The following is a 20,139-nucleotide window of genomic DNA, read 5'->3' as shown; positions in this document are numbered from 1 at the left end:
CAGTTCACTACTTTACAACGTATTTATATTCTAAGCAACTCCAGACAAACACCTCCGTAAGGAGAGTCCCAGTTCTAATTCATGATTCATTATCTAAACTTTAATTGGCACAACTCTTGCAATTCTGAGACCATATGGAAAATAACGAGTCCTAATAGGTCTAAGGTGAGAAGATGGCAGGGAAGACGGAGCCAGCAATGTGTCAGTTCCAAATGCTTAGCAACCACAGCACAGCCTCCCTGCAGACCCTGAGACCGGGTTGTCAGCTTTACAGTGCTCTTGCTATCATGTACTCAACTATAAATTATTTCTGATTCTTTGAGGCAAAGTTTAAAATGAAAAATATAAACAACTGAAAAACTGGCTTCCATAATTAAACATGAAATTGGCTGTTAATAATAAAAAAATCCACAAATTTTGAGTTACCATAACAACCGGATGGGACTGTTGACTGACACAGCAATCTGCTGCGTTTTTATAAATAGCAATTGATTCCCCTTTTTCATCCCGACATGTTTAATGCTCACTGGCAGGAATGGGGCAACATTTTAAGCCTATTTTACTCATCAAGTTGTATACCTCTTCGCTGCTCTCACTGCCATAGAAGCCGCCTTCCAACTCGGGGTCTTCCTTGGTCACTTGGCTGTCCTCTTGTGTGTCCAGAATAAATGGGTGCCCCTTGGGGGACATATCATGACTCTTCCCATGAGGCGCTGACCTTGGTCTGGATGAAAAGGTAAAAATGTCCTTGGGAGCCCTCTGGGTTTCCTCTGCCTGGTCAGGTTCACTGTCCTTGCTGGTTTCTAGCCACAGGTGCGAGGCAGTGTGGGAGTCTTCATCTAGGAGCAAAGGCGGACTGCTCCATGCTGGGTCTGAGGTCAGGCCACCGCTCTCAGGAAATATCCACTCATCTGACATAGGGAAAGATGGTAACAATAGAGGGGTTCCATTTAGTGTGCTTTTAGCAGGTGGTTAGGTATCATTGTTTGTTGAGACAGAGGTTTATCAAATAAGGCAGAAGCCAGGGGAGGCAATTTTTCCACCATCTTGTGTCTTGCTAAGCAGTTATCCCAGAACAGTGCCCACGCCACAGGCAACTCATTTACACCTCTTCTCCATTTGAGCTGAAACCCTGGCCAGGAAATTTGTAAGTCTGAAATAATTATCACCTGTCTTGCAGCAAGTTCTTTATAGCACGACCTCATTAATTTGCCATCCAGTGAGGAAGGTGTCCAAGTTTAAAAGGATTTGAGTTACTAATCCCTCCCTTTTTACCACAGGAAGACAGAGTACAGTACATAGCAAGCTTCTTAAAACAGACCATCTGGTCATTGTGTGAGTTACTCATCAAGGAGAACATGGAAGGATGATTGACGGTCTGTTTCTCTGTCTCTTGTTGATTGAAATAATTCTCAGACTGAACTGAGCAGATACGGCAAACAACTCTAAATCCACAGACATACTGTTATTTGAAATACAACTGTATATTTAATTTTAGAGGGTACTTTAGTATCATTTTTTTGCTCTTATTTGTTTTTTTTTATTCTGTATATGACTGGTAAGAAAAAAAATTATCAACTTTAAAAAACGTTCATCTTTTCTATCACACTGAAGTAGATTTTATAACTTCGATCTAGGCAGTGTGAGAGGACAGCGTTTATAAGAAATGCAATTAATGCTTGCTTCCTTCCTTTAGAAAGATTGCAGGAGAGAACTGAGTGTTTCCCCAACTTAGCCCTTTGCCTTGAATGCACTTTTCTCCATGTATTGTTTCAGTGGTGGATTTTCACCTATTCTGCACAACCATGCAGTGGATGGAGTGATTTATACCTGACACTTTAATCTATTAGTTATGACCACAAATGAAACACATAATGAAACATGGGACACATGAGATTTGCCTACAATAAAGTCTACACTCTAAAAGAAAGGTTCAGAAACCTGGTACAAAAACAACATTTATGGCCCAAATGGAGAATAGTTCAAAACTGCGTGTATCAGGTACTTACCATGGACCACTGTGCACAAAATACCTGGGTACTAAAGGGGTTGATAAAATATGCTAGAGAGAGACATCTTTCCGGTCCATGACCAGAGCAGGCTGGACCTGCTTCATCTCCCCACCACCTGCCCAGTGGCACGAGTGGTCTGAGTCAGTGTGGGCAAGTGCAGGGGACAAGGTGACTATTTGGGGTAGGAAACCCTTCTGCATGAGTCTAGGCACGGAGTGGGGCTTTGTAAACCTACTGAGTGCTCTGAAGCAGTGTTTTCAACCCTCAAATGTATAAATTAGCTTTTAAGTTGCAAAAATTTGCTAACAGTAAAAAGATTCTGAATATGGAACAGTCACAAACTAGTTCAAAATACACTGCACAGCAAATCCCAGGTGTTCCTGACAGTGGTCCCCACAGTGCTACTGTACTGCAGCTGAATGCATTTCAAGCACACCACACACCATCACACCGCAAACGCTGTCTGCAACATCTGGGCAAGCACACCACACACCATCACACCACAAACGCTGTCTGTCTGCAACATCTGGGCTTGGGTTTGAGGTTGCTGGGAGTTGTAGTCTTTTTACTAGACATAGAGTTTTCTGTTCTTCCTTCCTTCCTTTCTTCCCCCTTTCTTCCCCCTTCCCTTCCTTCCTTGTTCTCTCTCTCTCTCTCTCTCTCTCTCTCTCTCTCTCTCTCTTTCTCCTCCCCTCCCCTCCCTCCCTCCCTCCCTCCCTCCCTCCCTCCCTCCCTCCCTCCCTCCTTCCTTCCTTCCTTCCTTCCTTCCTTCCTTCCTTCCTTCCTTCCTTCCTTCCTTTGATTTTGTTTTTGAGACAGTATTTCTGTGTAGTCCTGGCTGTTCTGGAACTCACTGTGTACACCACTGAAATACAACTCACAGATACACTTCTGTCTCTGGAGGACTAGAATTAGGGATGTGTGCCACCATGTCTGGCCTCAGAGAGTATAATTTAAAATTATTGTTTTAGTTACTGGCTAGAGTTCAACAATTAGAACAATAAAAATTACTGAATGAAATGTGGCTTAGGATTGGGCAGAGTTTCCAGTAATTGATAAAATAGGCCATTCATGCTGTCCACAGTGACCATGCCATTTATAAAGTGTCATCCTTTTGGTTAAACAACCACAACTCCCAGAATGAAAGTAACTCATTTCCAGGTTGTTTTTGACGAATCTTGTTTCCCTGACCTATTGATCCCAGAAACAACTGACCTGAAGAGATGTATGTTAGTGACCTGGTATTCTTCATCCCAGCAGACACCCTGCTTCCCTGGCTCCCTGTAGGCCCAGAGAGAAAGATTTCCATCTCCTCCCCCTTTCCTTGTTCTGTCCTGTAAGCACGTGGCCCATGCCAGGGTCTGAGTCTCATGCTAGGGGCCCCTTCTGCAAGCTTTCCTGGAAATATGGTCTGTGTTGTCCTCCGTTTGCTCTGCAGTTTGTCTGTTCTTACTATAAATACTATGTATCTATGTGAAATACCACTTGCATCATTGACAATGATAAATACAAAAATATCAGCATTGACTATATATATATATATACACATATATATATATATACATATATATACATACATATATATATCAAGTAATTATTTGAAATTAATTTCTTCTGAAATTTTATGATCACAGATGTTTGATTTGTATGCCTGGTTTATATACATATTCAGCTGTTGTTTTATAAAAATTTCATGGGCAGAGCCTAAGGCTGAAAGTGGTCATAAAAGCCAATGTGCTATGTTATGTACATGGGCCTGTGAAGCAAAGGAGCAGAGAGAATTCTGGGAATCTTCACTGTTCAGTTAGACAATTTTTCATGACCTATGTGTCAAACATTATTAACTGTCAAAAAGTCAGAGTAAGAGGCCTGCTTTACACTGACATATTACCAAATATCTCACTACCACAAGTTTTTCTGGAATCTGTATTTTTACCTCAAGAATTTCCATATCAATTGTAATGAATAATTTGGTGTGTTTTCTTAGAGAAATATGTAAATTACTCTGTAATCACAATATTGCAGCAAACAAGATAAATGCAAGAATGATCACCTAAACATCTAATTAGTTTTTCTACACAGTCAGATTTATGCTAGAGACACTAATTGCGCCTAACATTTTAATGAAGGTTTCAGCACTGCATAAATAAGACTGACAAACTACAAACAATTTTCATTTATTTTCCTTTTTCCCTTGCTCAAAAACAATTTGCCTTTGTAAAAGTAGCAAACACCTGCTAGGCAGGCTATGTTGATGGGCTTGCACTCTGCTCTCCATATACACTGAGGATAGGGGAGAGGGCACTAGAGGATGGGCCCAAGGGAGGTCTGATAAGGGCAAGGCTTAATGTTTTAAAGTTTTGTTTTTGAATGGGACAGTGGGGGTATTAGACTATTCTTTCATCCATTTAAGTTGGACGTAAAATTGAGAGTAAAAGGAAGACTTACAAAATACGATAAATTTCAACAAATAATTGTATCACCATCTTTTGAAATGTCTGTGTTTGAAATATTTGGGCTATAGAAGTCTAAATCAAGGGCTCTGTAGAGACATACTAGGGACATATTCCAAGCTTACCCATAATATAAAAGAGTTAAGCCACATGGGCAGGTCATTTGTCTGGCTAAGGGATCAACTCTCAGGAAGGCAGGATCACCCACCCCCTGGAAGACGAGTCTAACTTAAACCATGATAATGACAAGTGGAATAATGAAGGATTGAATGAGATAATGTACTTTTCCTTCTCAGAATGCCCACTCCCAAACACTGTGAGAATGCCCGTTTCTCTTTCATGACCTTCATGGTGGCTTAACTCAAACATTATAGCTTTCTCCTTTCTCTTTAATTCTCTTCCACAGAAAAGCTGCTGAGATTTACGTCTTGTCTATCTTGCAGCTTTTCTTTAAAACTCTAATACAACTGTTTCTAAGTTCCCAATTGAGCATGTTCTTAAATCCTTTTATTAACAAAATGATGAACCTCAAGAGGGAACTCCAATTTTCTGGGTAACAGGTGACAGTGATGGTAGAACTCACCAAAATTTCCAGTAATATTTGGCATAATTATGTTTTGTGAATACTACAGATGCCAACCTGGTTGTTCAGCAGCTGGGGGTTCTGGAGTGCTGGCTCTCACTGGCTCTGTCCTCAGCTGTGGGATACTGCCGAGGGCCAGGACAACATCTTCTTCACTCCTGTTATTTCCTGAGGAGCTACCTTTATTGAAAGAGATATTTCCACTCTATTATTTTATTGATATTTATAAAGAGTTGATTTGATTAATTAATTAATTAATTGTGCATATTTTTATTCAGTTATTTAAAATCAAATGAGTATCATTATAGTTAATGAGCATTTTAAAAAATAGTTGACTATTTTATGAAAAATTCTGTTGTATTTTTGTAGAGTTTTACCTTAAACTACTTTGATATTTGCACAGGGACATTTTAGATTTAACTTTTATAGTTCTATAATAAAAAGAATTTCAAAACCCATATAATTTTACAGGGATCTTATATTTTTTCTTGGATTTCATAGAAGAATTACATTATAATTCTTTTAAAACAAGCTCTTTCCTTTATCACTGTAAGAAGATAGATATGAGCATTATCACAAAATTAGTTAATCTACCTGCCCTTAATAAAAATAACATATAACCTGGCAGATTGAATTTTAAAATTTAGGGAAATAGTGCTAACAGATCTATTCAAGACATCCCTGGGCTGTATTCAAGATAGACTCATATATGTCTACAGATCTACATAAACTTGCCTCTAATCCCATCTTTAAAGGGATAGCTTTAGCAGGGACTTACATTTCTCTAATGCTTAGGTGTGGAAGTCTTTATGTTTGAAACTGCATTGTAGGGAGCTACAACAGTGTAACAAGAGTTCTGAAATAGCCTGCTTTAAGAGAAAAGATATACATTAAATCTGAAAAATGATAATAAAGTTTGATTTGGGTAAAGACTTGAGGCAGGAATTTCCTTTTTCACATTTGGGTCCTTTTAAAGAACAATAGAAGCAGCAGTTTAAGCTGTCTGCAGCCCTGAGAGTAAAGGGAGGGGTCTGGCATTTCTGTGTGGCTGTCTACTGAGTCCTGCTCTTCTCTGTTAGGGTAGACTCTGGAGCAATACTTTTGCAGAACATTTGATTTCCATAATCCCTGCAGAACAGACATTTATATTTTAAATGAATTGGCTGATAATCCTTTGAAATTTACAACCTACAGAGAGATCCCACTGCCCTGAATAAAACACTGATCTGAGATAGGATTGAAATCATGCCATCCGTACCACAGTGCGCCTCTGTCCTGTCTCCGCTGCTGCTCTTTAGTAGGAGTCTTCTTCCGTTGTTACCCTTATCTGCTGATGGTCCTTGAGGGGGATGTGGATACGGAATAGGTAGCCTGGCTGGTACATTCCCATATCAAAGAACAAAAGCCAGAACAAAAAGTACTATATTGATTGAAATAATATAATAAATATATTTATCACCATAATGATATCATTTTGAAATAATTTCAGGCTATATAAAAATACAACTTAGTCCTTTACAGAAAATAGGTGTTCATTCCTATTTCAATAGTCGAATTTCTATATGAGTGGTAAATTTCATCCAAAGAATAAGATTTATAGTATTTATAGAGGGCTACAAGAAGTATGATGGATGTTATTCATATAACATGCTATATTAAAAAGTGTAAAAAATGAAGTTGATAGAAATTTTCTTTTCTCTATAATAATGAAGTCTAATGGAGTAAGGAGCTTTCCAAAGATGTCTGGTGAGGTAAGATAAATACTGGAAAGGAATTCTGACATATAATTGGTATTTAATAATAATCCCAGGAGTTAATATTTACTAAGTCCTTCCTTTCTTGGTTCTTGTCATTGGCTCCTTACCACGACTCTGAGGCACCTACCATTTGCCACCTCAGCCAGGGCTTAGCATAATGCTTGACTTGTTCTAAAGAGGAAGAAACTGAGGTTTCAAGGGTGAAGAACTTTGAACCAGGCTTCAGAGAGTCATTGGAGAACTGGACTACAGGTCTATGCCCAAGTGCTAGCTCCACGGGCAATGCTGCCTCTAAAGGCCATCATAATTTCTAACACAAGTAAACTTAACTCAAGCGTTCCCCTTTCCTCATTCACTAAAGAGGCAGAAAAGCACAGAACATTATAAAACAACTTTACGCCTTGCATTCTGTTCTCAATTTTTCTAATAGATTCGAGCTGCAAATCACTTTACTTCTGTGTTAGACTTGAGACCTTAATCTGAACCGAGACCAGTCTTCCTACAGAGCTACTTATGTTTTGTCTTTTGTTTCTGTTTTTGTTTTGGTTTTTACATCAATGAGAGAAAATAAACAGAAACTGAAATCTGAAAATAAACATGGGGTTTCCAAATGATAATGCTAATGAGATGCTATTTTACTTTGGCATCATTTTCAGAAAGCAAACCCAGGACATGGTAGCTATTTAAGATCACACAATAAACAAAAGGACAGAGAAGACAAGATGATGCATGTATAAACCTTCCAAATGTATTTTAACAGTCACTACCCTTTTCATTATTGAATGGCCATTTTCTGGACTTAACCCACTCTTGAACCCTGCTTGATTCATCTCAATAAGAACCTCTCTCACTACTTTCTGATGGCTCTTACTTTCTAGTGACTTTCTTACCAGGAAGAGGCGTGGTCTGCTTCATAGGGCGAGCACTTCCTTTCTCTCCTTGCTGTTCAGACAGCAAGGCTGGCACTTCTGTACTGTTAACACTTTTCTCTTCTGTAGGCTGCTGGCACAATTGGCTATTTTTGTACCGAATGGACCTTACTGTCTGTGAGGAAAAGGAACTAATATGTATGTTTAACGATACAGGAACTGCATTTCTTTTCTTTTTTTTTTTTTATGTTTGTCTTTTCTTGTGTATCTTTATTTTTTTCTTTTCATTTTATCATTTTAATTTTATATTTATTTATTTATTTATTTATTTATTTATTTATTTATTTATTTAATTAGGTAATTTCCTCAATTACATTTCCAATGCTATCCAAAAAGTCCCCAATACACTCCCCCCCCCAGTCCCCCACCCACCACCCCCACCCCTTGGCCCTGGCATTCCCCTGTACTGGGGCATATAAAGTTGGCAAGTCCAATGGGCCTCTCTTTCCAGTGATGGCCTACTAGGCCATCTTTTGATACAAATGCAGCTAGAGACAAGAGCTCTGGGGTACTGGTTAGTTCATAATAATGATCCACCTATGGGGTTGCAGAGGAACTGCATTTATTTTCGATAAAATCTATTTAGTCAAAAACTTGGACAGATAAGCTAGGAAAACCCCAGAGAAACTGCCTCTAAAAGGTGCTGGGAAGGGAACTTAGAGAATCCTAGAAATGGAAGGACACAGACAACATGGGACAGAGCAGCAGGCAGGCAGGTCTCTTAGGCACAGATTTAAATACCCTGTGAGCTCTGCCTGCCTGCAATGGGCAGAGGTGAGTGAGAATCATCCAGCGTGCCAAAGAACAGAAGGAAGTTAAACATGGAAGAAGACCACTTGAGCATCTGTGCACTGTGTGGTGACTGCTCTACATCCAACCTTTCTTTCGACAGAGATGGCAAAATATGTTCATAAAGGTTTGCCTGTAACAACATGTTTAATAAAAGGATCACAAAAAATTTTAATTATGTTGACATGACAGAAAAAAATTTGAAGTCTTTTAAGATCCAAAATTTCTATTGAAAATGTATAACCTACTTTAGGCACATAGTCAGCTTCCCCTTTCTTCCTTCTTCCCACAACCCACAAGTCTGTTAGCACCCTTGCCCTTGCTTGGGTAAGCTTTCCAAACCTTCTGCCTACCTCAGTGGACTGCCTTAGGTTATTCCGTCTGCCAGAGAGTGGAGGGGGTCCAAGAACCCTGGATCCGAAGGCGATGTGGCACACATCTTGACCTTTACTGTTCTGGACGCTGCCTGCTCCGCTGCTGATGAACTGCTCTGTTAAAGAAAAGGCAGTCCGTTAATAGGGAACTAACAGACACCATGTCAAAAGTACTTCTTCACGTTCAGTTTTGATGTCAATACCTATTCAAAATGCAAACAGTGTGTCATATATATAGAACCTATTCGGTGTTGCTGATAAGGCAAGAGAACAAAGGATTATGAGAGAAGTTTTAGAAGCAGGGAAGGAGCTGGCACACCTTACATTCCATTTCTCAAACAGTCATGCAGCCCACATACCTGCAGAGAAGGCTCAGAGAGGTAATTTAACTGTATGCCAAGTAGGAAAGGTAACAGGGAACATATACCATCCTTGAAGTAACCCTGGTTTGTTTACATTCTCCCTAAAACTTGCAGGGTTACCCCATTGCCCAACACATTAGAATATGCCTTTAGCATTTTAAGGCTTTCTATGAGACCCCAGTCTCTCTTCCAGTGGGTCTAGTCCCTAGTGTCTTCTCGAGTTTGCTTTCTCTTCTTGCCTTCATCCTCACTCAGGTGCTCATTTCCTTCTGCCTAGAGCATCCCATACCTTCTGTTCATGAACCCTCTACTTCATTCCCACTGCTGTGTGAACTGTTTGTGTTGGATCACATCCCTCTAGACTCCTCAAAAGGAAACATCATATTTGCCATTTCTGTGACTGATAATTTCTAGGAAAACGCCCGAGAAACATAGAATTAAATATTTGTTTAGTTGTGGTGAATAATTTTATTTAAATTGCTTACCTAAAAAGAAAACAATACAGATTTTGGTGTTTCATTAAAATAATTCTATCTAAATGATTTCCCCAGGGAAAAATGTTTTTAGTATCTTAATAAAAAAAAATCTGTGTATAGTAATTTTCAAATAATGGTGTGTATACAAAATTACCCAAAACACTCATGGGAATGCTCCAGCGTTCTGTACTTTGTCCAGAATGCAGCCAGAGGCCTTTCAGACAGGCAAGGGTTTTCTCTCCTTCACTGTCCTTCTCTTTAGTTCCTCAGTGGCTTCCCAGTTGCTCTCAGAGCCCTTACCACCTGTAAACACCTCCCCTTGATATTTCCTTCCATCCTACACCTACTCTCTCCACACTATGGCTTTACAGTTCTTCCTTTAAGGCATGTCATCCTAGGGGTGAGAAGGCACTTATTTCTTCTCTGTCTTTATGTCTGAGTTATCACTTCTTCAGACATATCTCTGCATCTTTCTCATGAGGATAAAATTCCCCTCCTCAGAGAACTTGCTGGAAATTCACCTTCATATATCTCTCCAGCATTCCCTGTAGTGTTCCAGTGGATGAAAAGTCAGAGGTGGCTTTCTTTTTGACATGGCGTGGGCATCTCATATGTTCTTGCTAAGGAAAATGAATGCATCATACTGAGTACAAAGGGAAGCTGCATTAAAACTTCACATGTTCCGAATTATGACTATAGTAATGGTAATAATAATAATAATATAGCCATCTGGGGTTTATGTGTAAATCAATGAGGAAGATGTGAAGGGTAAGGAATATAGGTTACAGTTACCCTGAGAGATTAGGCTCTGAATGTCAGTAGGGCTACTACAACAGTCTCATGACTGTGGGGTTACATGCAGAATTTCCTACTATCAAACATATACTCAAGTGCGTGTGCGTGCCTGTGCGCGTGCGCGCATGTGTGTGTATGTGTGTTGCACACCTTCCCCCCAACTTGTTTCTGTATTTTTTCTGTTTACTTATAAATGTCCATTTGCATCAATAGAACATAGTCAGTCTCTCAGGTTGAAGGTAGGAAAAGGAACTGCACTCAAATTCCAGGCTATTTGTGAAATCTATTACAGATATCATTTGTATTTCTGAAGATCAAGTAGAATGCATACTAGATGACAGAGTACTGAGAGGCTCTGCAGGATGCAGAGCAGGCCTATGGAGGACGGCACCACATGGGCAGAGCCCACCTCTGCCCTGAGAACCGTCCAGTTACAAGTTCACCTTTCTCTTCAAATCCCTCACAAGGGTGACTTCCTTGTTTTGTTTCCTCCTCACATTCATAGTTTAAACTTAGTTTCCTTCCCAATCACTTTAAGTTCTAAGTATTCTAGGTGCCTGTCTGCCAAGTCCAGTTTGGCGAATGGGAGAAAATGATTACATTTCACCAAAATTATGGACATAATATGAGATTAAAACAAGGATTGGGGTTGGAGAGTTTAGCAACCACATGAGCAAGGTTCCATCCATAATACTAAAAAAAAAATGAATTTATCAACTGTTCATCTTACACGTAGAACTTTACACACACACACACACACACACACACACACACACACACACACACACACACATATTGTCCATACAAAACCTACTGAGTGTTTCTAGCTTGGTACATGTTTAGGGCTGACACTTGGGATTAACTAACTCATCAGGGAGCTTGCTCTTGGAGAAAACCAATCCTTCATCTCTGCAGTCACTGACTGCCCGAAGCTCCTTATCTAGGGATGGGACCTGATGAGATTTCCCTCCACCCACACTGGCCATTACACAGGGCTTTTGGGGGCAATCATATTGTTGAAGATTTATGGCTGTAGCTTCCCATCATGTTTCAAAGACATTGTCTAACAACAAGGCTATCTGGTCCAGTGGCTCTGGCAACATCCTCTCTGTTTCTCAAGACTTTGGTGTAGGGGATGTACTACAGATTTATCAATTTGGGCTAGCACTTCATGATCATTTTTCAATTGTGGGTCTCTAATGATCTGTACCTGTTGCAAAATAAGCTTCTTTGATGATAACAATGAGAACTATACTTATCTGTTGGGATAAAGATAAATATTATTAAAATACAACTTGGAAATTTTATTGCTTTAGGCAAATGGCAGTAGTAGTTCTTTGGGTAGCTGGCTAGGTTTACAGTATCAGGCACAAAGGTAGTCCTATTGAGTGAAACCTTAAATCCAATTAGGCAGCTATTGGCTACCCCTAAAATATCTCCTGCTATTTACTGCTTGGGATCCCTTGCCAGGGTGGTCACTATGGTTCAAAGGCTGTAGCGCCAGGGAGGACTTCTAATTACTTTTCTCTCTTGGAAGCTTTCATAGCACCTTATGATACTGAGACCTAGACACCAGGGAAAAGCTTTCAAGTGAGTTCTAGACTGAATCCCCCTAGCCCTGTGTCTGAGTGTGGTGTCTTCACTTTCTGGGAGGCAAACAAGGGCAATGGCAATAGACTATCTTGTACTGGGAGTCTCTTGGACTCTCCCATAATCAGTGATTTGGAAGAAGGTTTCTCGTGACTGGTAGTAGGTGTTTTGTTAGATAGTCTATGGCTTGTAGTGTTGGGAGTATTGTCACCTCAAGTAGTGCAGCTTCACTAAAACTGTATACACACACACACACACACACACACACACACACACAGAGAGAGAGAGAGAGAGAGAGAGAGAGAGAGAGAGAGAGAGAGACAAATGAGACACAGAGAGGGATGCATTGTGTTTTACAGTGTGCTTACAAAGTAATGTTCCTCAATGGATTTATCAAATATCCTTAGTGTTATTTATCTCTCCTCCATCCCTCTCCCTTTTATATTATCCTTCCTCTCTTTCTTCCCAGTTAAAGTGACCCCCTTTCTCATTTATGTCTTTATTTTACTCTTGTTCTTAAAGGAGTCTTTTACTCAGAGATGGACGTGCACTGATTATCAAGGATACAGGTAAATCTGAAATGCTGTCATATCCTAAATCACAGAAGACCAGTGTTGTGATAGTCTACCAGAGATGAGCCCTCAGATAAAGTTTATAGCCAATTAAAGTCTTTATTCTAGGTGACTAATACCACACCCAAGTGTTTGGGGGTGGGGAGACCTGAGTAGTCCCGAGTGTCTAGAACACAGAGTTATTAAGGGCAGAGACCATGTCCTGGAACCTTATTTGGTAGCCACATGGGACTTTGCAAAAGTAACCTATTTGAAGCAAGCAGTTTTACCAGAAGCTCAGAAAAAGTTACCTGGGAAGGCTGCATAAAAGGCACCTGTGATGGTTTGTATATCCTTGGACCAGGGAGTGGCACCATCTGAAGGTGTGGCCTTGTTGGAATAGGTGTGACCTGGTTGGAATGGGTGTGTCACTGTGGATGTGGGTATAAGATCCTCACCCTAGTTGCCTGGAAGTCAGTCTTCCACTAGCAGCCTTTGGATGAAGACATAGAACTCTCAGCTCCTCCTGCAACATGCCTGCCTGGATACTGCCATGCTCCCACCTTGATAATAATGGATTGAACCTCTGAACCTGTAAGCCAGCCCCAATTAAATGTTGTTTTTTTTATAAGACTTGCCTTGGTCATAGTGTCTGTTCACAGCAGTAAAACCCTAACTAATACAGAAGTTGGTACCAGGAGTGGGGTATTGCTGTGATAGGCCTGACCATGCTTTTATTTGAAAGAATGTGGATTTTGGGACTTTGGATTTGGAAAGCAGTGGAATGCTTTAAATGGGGCTTAATGGGTCATCCTAGTAGGAATATGGAAGATTTTGTTGCTGGGAGTGATTTGAACTGTGTTGACCTGGCCCAAGAGATTTCAAAGGAGAAGAATTTCAGAATGTGGCATAAGGACTGGTTTTGTGGTATTTTGGTGAAGAATGGGGCTACTTTTTGCCCTTGTCTGAAAAGTTTGCCTGAGGCTAAGGTGAAGAGACTTGGATTAATTGCATTGACAAAAGAAGTTTCAAAAAAGCCCAGCAGAGACTTTGTTCTCTGGTTAAGTCTTATGAAGAAAAGTTTGAACAAGCATAGCAAGCTTAGAAAGGAAAAATATAAAATATATGGTTTGAGTATTAAAGGAGTACCAGGAAGTGAATGGAGCAAAATCTTGTGTTCTAGGAGATAAAGATTAAGGGAGTGGGACCTTGGGGCAAGATCCTACCCAGCTAAATTAGATCCAGGCATGGTGGTACACACCTTTAATCCCATGAGACAAGCATGCTGATCTCTACATTCAAGCTCAATCTACAGAGCAAGAACCAGGATAGCCAAGCTTAGGCAGTGAAGGATTTAGAAAACATAAAGCTAGTGATAATGTAATAATACAAGGGGATCATGTTCTAGTTCCTGTAAGGAGCAGAACTCGGCAGCTTCAGCCATGTGCCTCTGGCTCTAGAGTTAAGAATGGAAGGAACTATTGGGAAAATTGATGCTGGTTAGCTGGAGCTAAGGAATTAGCGGTGATTAAGAAGAGACCAGCATCGTTGAGGTGAAATCTTCTGGAAATTGTTTTCTGGGAGCACAAAGAAGCTGTGTTCCAGAGATACCCAAGGTTGTGCCTCATGCTGCGGCTGGACTTGGTAATGTGTAAGAGTCACTCAGGTGGTACTTTTTAGTGAAGGAATGAAGGGATCATGGAGAGAAGCTGAGGCTTAGCACTGTGAGAGGCCAGGGAAGCCCATTGGAGAAGGTGAAGCCTCAGCTGTAGTTGATGGCCCAGGATTGAAGGCGTCATGCAAAGGATTTGAGGCTTGGCACCCTGAAGAGAGCCTATGAGAGGCTATTGGTGAAGCCTAGTTGGAGTGGAACACCCCAGTGTATTGGAGATGTCAGTACCATGGGATGATCACCAAGAACAGCAGCCGTAATGGAGTGGATCAACCTGAGCATAGAGTGCTACAGAGGACAGAGATGGAGAAGTGATGCCAGCCCTTAGGAGGAGTCCAAAAGATCAAGTGGAATCCCAGACATTGAAAGAAGAAGCTGTAACATTGAAATTGCCTTGGAGACTCAAAGATGTTAAAGATGCCAGAGCCATGGGATACATGCTGAAGAAAGCTGCTAACAGGGAGTGGAACCAACCCAGGAGGAAGCAGTTTGTTGCAGTCAAAAAAGATGAAAAAGGAGTGGAGATCTGAAGATCACTTTGACATCAGCCATGGAGATGCAGAGTTTGGAGTTTGCCCAGCTGGTTTCCTGCCTTGCTTTGGGGATTACAGTTAATTAAGTTGAATGAATCTCAGAAGAGACCTTGAACTTTGGACTTTTAACATTGTTGCAACTGCTATAGACTATGAGGACTTTGAAAGTTGCACTAAATGCATTTTGCATTATGCTATGTTTAAGTATGGCCCCCATAGACTCATGTTTTTGAACAAGCCTATGGGGACCAGGGAGTGGAATGTGATGGTTTGTATATCCTTGGACCAGGGAGTGGCACCATCTGAAGGTGTGGCCTTGTTGGAATAGGTGTGACCTGGTTGGAATGGGTGTGTCACTGTGGGTGTGGGTATAAGATCCTCACCCTAGTTGCCTGGAAGTCAGTCTTCCACTAGCAGCCTTTGGATGAAGACATAGAACTCTCAGCTCCTCCTGCACCATGCCTGCCTGGATACTGCCATGCTCCCACCTTGATAATAATGGATTGAACCTCTGAACCTGTAAGCCAGCCCCAATTAAATGTTGTTTTTTTTATAAGACTTGCCTTGGTCATAGTGTCTGTTCACAGCAGTAAAACCCTAACTAATACAGCACCTTAACAAAACCTAAGATAAGTTAGCTAGGGACATCCTGACCTTGGGTTCCTAGAACAGAGTTGGGCAATTTTCATGGGATTCCCATCAAGGAGATCAAATTCTAGTCAAACCTGAAATGGCCACAGTAGGAATACAAGATGGAGGAACCTTTGCACTGTTCTTGCACTATCACACTAGGTAATATCCTGGATTTTAGAAGAGGACCTATTGTTGTGTTTCATTTCAGAATAAGCCATCACACCATATTTAAATTTAAGTCTATTTTTTAAAAAAAGTTTACATTTTTGGCCATAAAAGAGTACAGATGCTCCATTATTGAAGATAAGTTTAAGATTGATACTACAACAAACATACCAGTTTTGCAAATCCTTCTTTGTCTTAATAATTCACTGTTTGGAATCATATTAACTGTCAAAGTTAATTCTCCATTAACGCGCATTCCATTATGCATTTGTTTGGGTAGGCTCCTAATTAAATCCTCCAAGGCAAAGTAATTTAGGTTTGGGTTTCTAAAATAAGAAGTAGAAGGACAAAGTTTCTTTAACAAGAAAAATCTTTATAGAAGGAAACTATAAGCAGAAATACATGTGCTTTGAATTTTAAAATTGGCTATTTTAAAGGCTGACACAATCTGCATAAAAGTAAGGTTAAATATCAAGGTTAGATTAAAATCCTGCTCGAGGCATTTCATTTTCTTGAGTTAGTGGAAAGTGAACTTGACGGAGGCTAGCGATTTACCATTAATTATTTTGCTATTTTACTGATGAGTGCATGCCTTTGTAGTTAGATTGTAAAACCTGAGGCTGTACTCTCTAATTGTCTTTTATAGAAATAAACATTCATTTTTTTGGTCTCAAGATACAATGTTCTAATTATTATTGTCATTTAAGCTTGCAACGTTTTCAAAGCATAGCCAGTCAGACCTGCTACATTTCAGCCCTCGCCACTGGGTCATGTTTAACATTTTCATCTAACAGTCAACTTGGTGCCAGGGTGGATTTTGGATTAATTTTTATTCTAGCATATTGTGTTGTTCTATAGCAGATATAAAATATGAACAAGGCTTGATTCTAGTACAGCAATATTATTATGGATGAGGCATCTGACCTTTTAAAGCCTTATCTTCTTCATTCATAAGACTGGGAAAACAATGTACTTCAGTTGTGGCATTTTCTGTTAAGGCTATGTGAAACCAGATATGTTACATACTTGAGTTGTGTCTTGAAGGGAGTAGATGGCTAGTAAACAGGTTGTTAATACCTTCCCATCTTAAATAACATTTAAGGCTTACAGAACCTATTCGTACTCGCTTATTCCTTTCTTCATTCATTCCTTAATAGTGATTGGGTGCTGCTTGGCTGGCACTGAGTGAGAAAGGGAGTAGGATGCAACAGTACCTTATCCAGCGAGGTTGCACCTTCATGGGGGAGGTGAATATTAAAACAAGAAATCAATAAACAGTTCAATGATTGTGATTATAGTAAGGATTACAAAGAAAAAATATAAACAGTTCTAATTTTGCTCACTAGGGCTTGGTGTCTAATTTCTGGGGTCAAGGAATTCTCACTGAGACCTAAAGGATGATGGATGCCACAGACACCTACGTGGTTCTCAGTCCTTTGCTATGTGTGATGTTCTTACTTCACGTCCATAGATGAAGAAACTAAGGTGTGCCCAAAATCTGAGTGGGGGCTCAAAAACAATGTTTCTATTCATTTGCCTTTTAAAATAATTACATGATCCTGCCCTCATTGAACATGCATCAGGGGGGCATCACATGAGATTCTTCCCATATGCAATATTTGTTTTCTATGCAATTGTGTAAAGTCATCTAATTAAAAACATGTTATCTCAAAAATGGATGATTAATGACTGTATTGATAGGTACCAAAACTTCATGAATATTATAATCCAATGCATGTCAAGGGGCCAATGAGGTCTATGAAGAACCAAGCAGGTGACATATGACTTTAATGTCCTACTTCAAAGGTAGGAGAGCTGGGGGTTGAGGGTGGGGAGATGAGAGAAGGCTTTGGTACCTGGTAGGTAAGGCATTTCAATAAAATAATATTAACAACTGCAATTAGATTGTATCTTTCTGTGCAGAACTGGATTAGGACCTCAGACAGTGTGTGAAGCTGGGCCCACAGCATATGAGGCAGTGTGCAGGATATAGTTTTCTCCACAAGGTTTTGATTTATTGAAAAGCAAGAATTAGCCTAGTTTTGTTCCTTATGCTTAATGAGAAAAATTAAACTAAGAGGCATGGTTTCATTTTGAGAAAGCTTTCTATTCTGAGTAAGGAGCATAGTTTATTTGGTCCAGGATTTGGGTTGGAAATCGGCCATTTCCCCAGAAATCCCGCAGGCTTCTGGGAGAGAGTCGTGACGATGCATCTCCAATGCCAGGCTTCTGCTCAGGGGCCAGCTCTGCTACTCGCTCACGTTACATCTGTGGCAGGCCAGTTTCCTCAGCCGTGAGATTGTCACTGTGACAGTGTGGCTATATTAGGCTAAGTGAGAATTAAAGGGCAACAGCTGTGCCTGGGCTATTGGTAAACATTCTGTGTTCAAGTCATCTGGCTAGCATTATTTTATTTATTCATGTTATCACTCAGTCAACAAGTCTTTCCTGTGCTCCTGGTAAGTACTAGCACTATGGTGCTAAGTACCACGTTAGTTGTTAGGGAATACAACCAAAAATGGGATCCCTTTAGTGTTCCCCCCACCAACATCCATCTGCTTGTCTGTCTATCTATCATGTGTGTGTGAAGGTGATCCAAATGAAATAAGTCAAATAGGGGAGGAGTCAGAGTCCCAACTAGCCATCTCTTTTGACCCAATGAAGCTTCCAGCATTGAGTTTGGGTTATCTCTAATTGGGCTGTTGGCCAAAAGGGCCAAATGGAAAACAGTAAACAATGCAGGCTGTTGCCAAGACCACAGGTTGCTTTTCACAAACTGACAGCAGGGCTCCATTGTTGAATATAAGACCCACATAATAAACTGAAGATGGCGATGTCAAGCTGGTGCCTCTCTGGAGGCTTCAGCTCTACTTTACAGCATCTTTGGTACAGAACCACGATCCCCATTCTCTCAAAAGAGAAACGTAAATACCAAGCCCGCCACAAATCCTTTTTCTGCAATGTTGCATTACCTCAAGATATGCGAGGGCAACTGTGATACAGAACTTATGGGAGTGACCAAACAATAATTGATTTGATTTAATACCCACTCCTTGAGATGAAGTCCATATCCAATACTGCTTGGGTTACTAAGGACCCAAAAATAGATAGCTTGGGAACCTAGGGCAAAACCAAATCATACTAAAAGAAGATGTAGAGATTAAATGACTGCCAATGATATTCTGCTATATTCACAGTTCAGTGTCTTGTTCAGCTATCAGCATAGACGTTTCCTCCTGTGGTAGGTAGGAACAAATATAGAGACCCACAGCCAGATACTGCACAGAGAGTGAGAATCCATAGAACACACGGGTCTAAATGGGATGTCACCACCAAATTTTTACTCCTAGAACCCTGAGAAAGAGGAGGCAGAAAGAGTGTAAGTCAGAGAGGATGGAGGACACCAAGGAATCAGGGCCCTCTAAATTAACACCAGCAACACTCATGTGAACGCACAGAGACCGAGGGAGCAAGCACTGGGCCTATATGGGTCTGCATCACATTCTCTATATATTATGGCTTCCAGTGTAATATTTTTACGGGCTTTTTATGCAAACAAATGGGCCTCTGATTCTTGTGACTCCTCTTGAACTCATTTCATTTTGCTGGTTTACCTTGTTTACCTTCAATGTAACAGTTCTTGTCTTATCTTATTATTTTGCCATATTAAAAAATGAATGAATGAAAACCTAGCCATTAGGATAAGGGTTAACAATTGAAGTGTCACTTACACCTGTTGGGAGTAGGACAATCAGTCTCATCCAACAGAGTGATACTGGGCACATCAACAACAGAGTGATACTGGCTACATCAACAACTTCAGGGCAGGCTTTGTGTTTAGGTGGAGCTGGTCAATATTAATGGACTATACAGGCTTTTTTGTAGTTTTTTTCCCCTATTATTTGGTTACAGTTTGGTGGATTTTTGTTTGTTTTGTTTTATTTTTACTTTCTGGGTGTGGTTTTGTCTTCTTAGTTTTGGATATTTTGTTGTTGTATTGAGTTTTTCTTTGTTTTTTGAGAAAGAACTTAAAGTTGAGTGGGTAGAGAAGGGGAAGATTATGATAAACATATATTTAAATTTAAAATTTGTTTTTAATAATATAAAGCAATGTAGTTTATAATTTACACTGATATGGTGTAGATAACTAGATATTTCCTTATACCACAAATGAAAAATATATTAACATATAGATTTTATAATTTTCCAATATTTTTATTTCTTTGTAATTTTCTCTCTATAAATATCTTTATCAAGATAGATAACATATATTAGTTTTATATATATATACATATATATGTATGCATATATATATATATGTATATATATGCAGATACATACTTTTTTTGGATACAAGGTCTTACTACACAGCACAGGCTGGCCTTAAACTTAAAGTCCCCCTGCTTCAGCCTCCTGAGTGCTAAGATTCTAAGTGTGCCACCAAATTCTGCTTCTATTATATCTT

At 39.9% G+C, this 20,139-nt stretch overlaps 1 protein-coding gene across 2 annotated transcripts in view; it reads right to left on the bottom strand.

The window, feature by feature from the left end:
- Cfap20dc (CFAP20 domain containing) overlaps window positions 1-20,139 on the bottom strand; it is a 248,739-nt gene that overhangs the window by 83,457 nt on the left and 145,143 nt on the right. For both annotated transcript variants that reach the window (XM_029468705.2, XM_085828372.1), the window contains 5 exons: window positions 8,877-9,013; window positions 7,696-7,849; window positions 6,307-6,423; window positions 5,106-5,228; window positions 580-911 (listed from right to left, as the gene is read on the bottom strand). In XM_029468705.2, the coding sequence (XP_029324565.1) occupies window positions 580-911; window positions 5,106-5,228; window positions 6,307-6,423; window positions 7,696-7,849; window positions 8,877-9,013 (863 nt within the window). The remainder of the gene's footprint in view (window positions 1-579; window positions 912-5,105; window positions 5,229-6,306; window positions 6,424-7,695; window positions 7,850-8,876; window positions 9,014-20,139) is intronic.

This window comes from Mus caroli, unplaced genomic scaffold, assembly GCF_978045245.1.
Source record: "Mus caroli unplaced genomic scaffold, Mus_caroli_1 scaffold_12, whole genome shotgun sequence".
Lineage (NCBI taxonomy): Eukaryota > Metazoa > Chordata > Mammalia > Rodentia > Muridae > Mus > Mus caroli.
The sequence above is the reverse complement of the archived record's forward strand: the minus strand, read 5'-3'. Positions and strand labels throughout refer to the sequence as shown.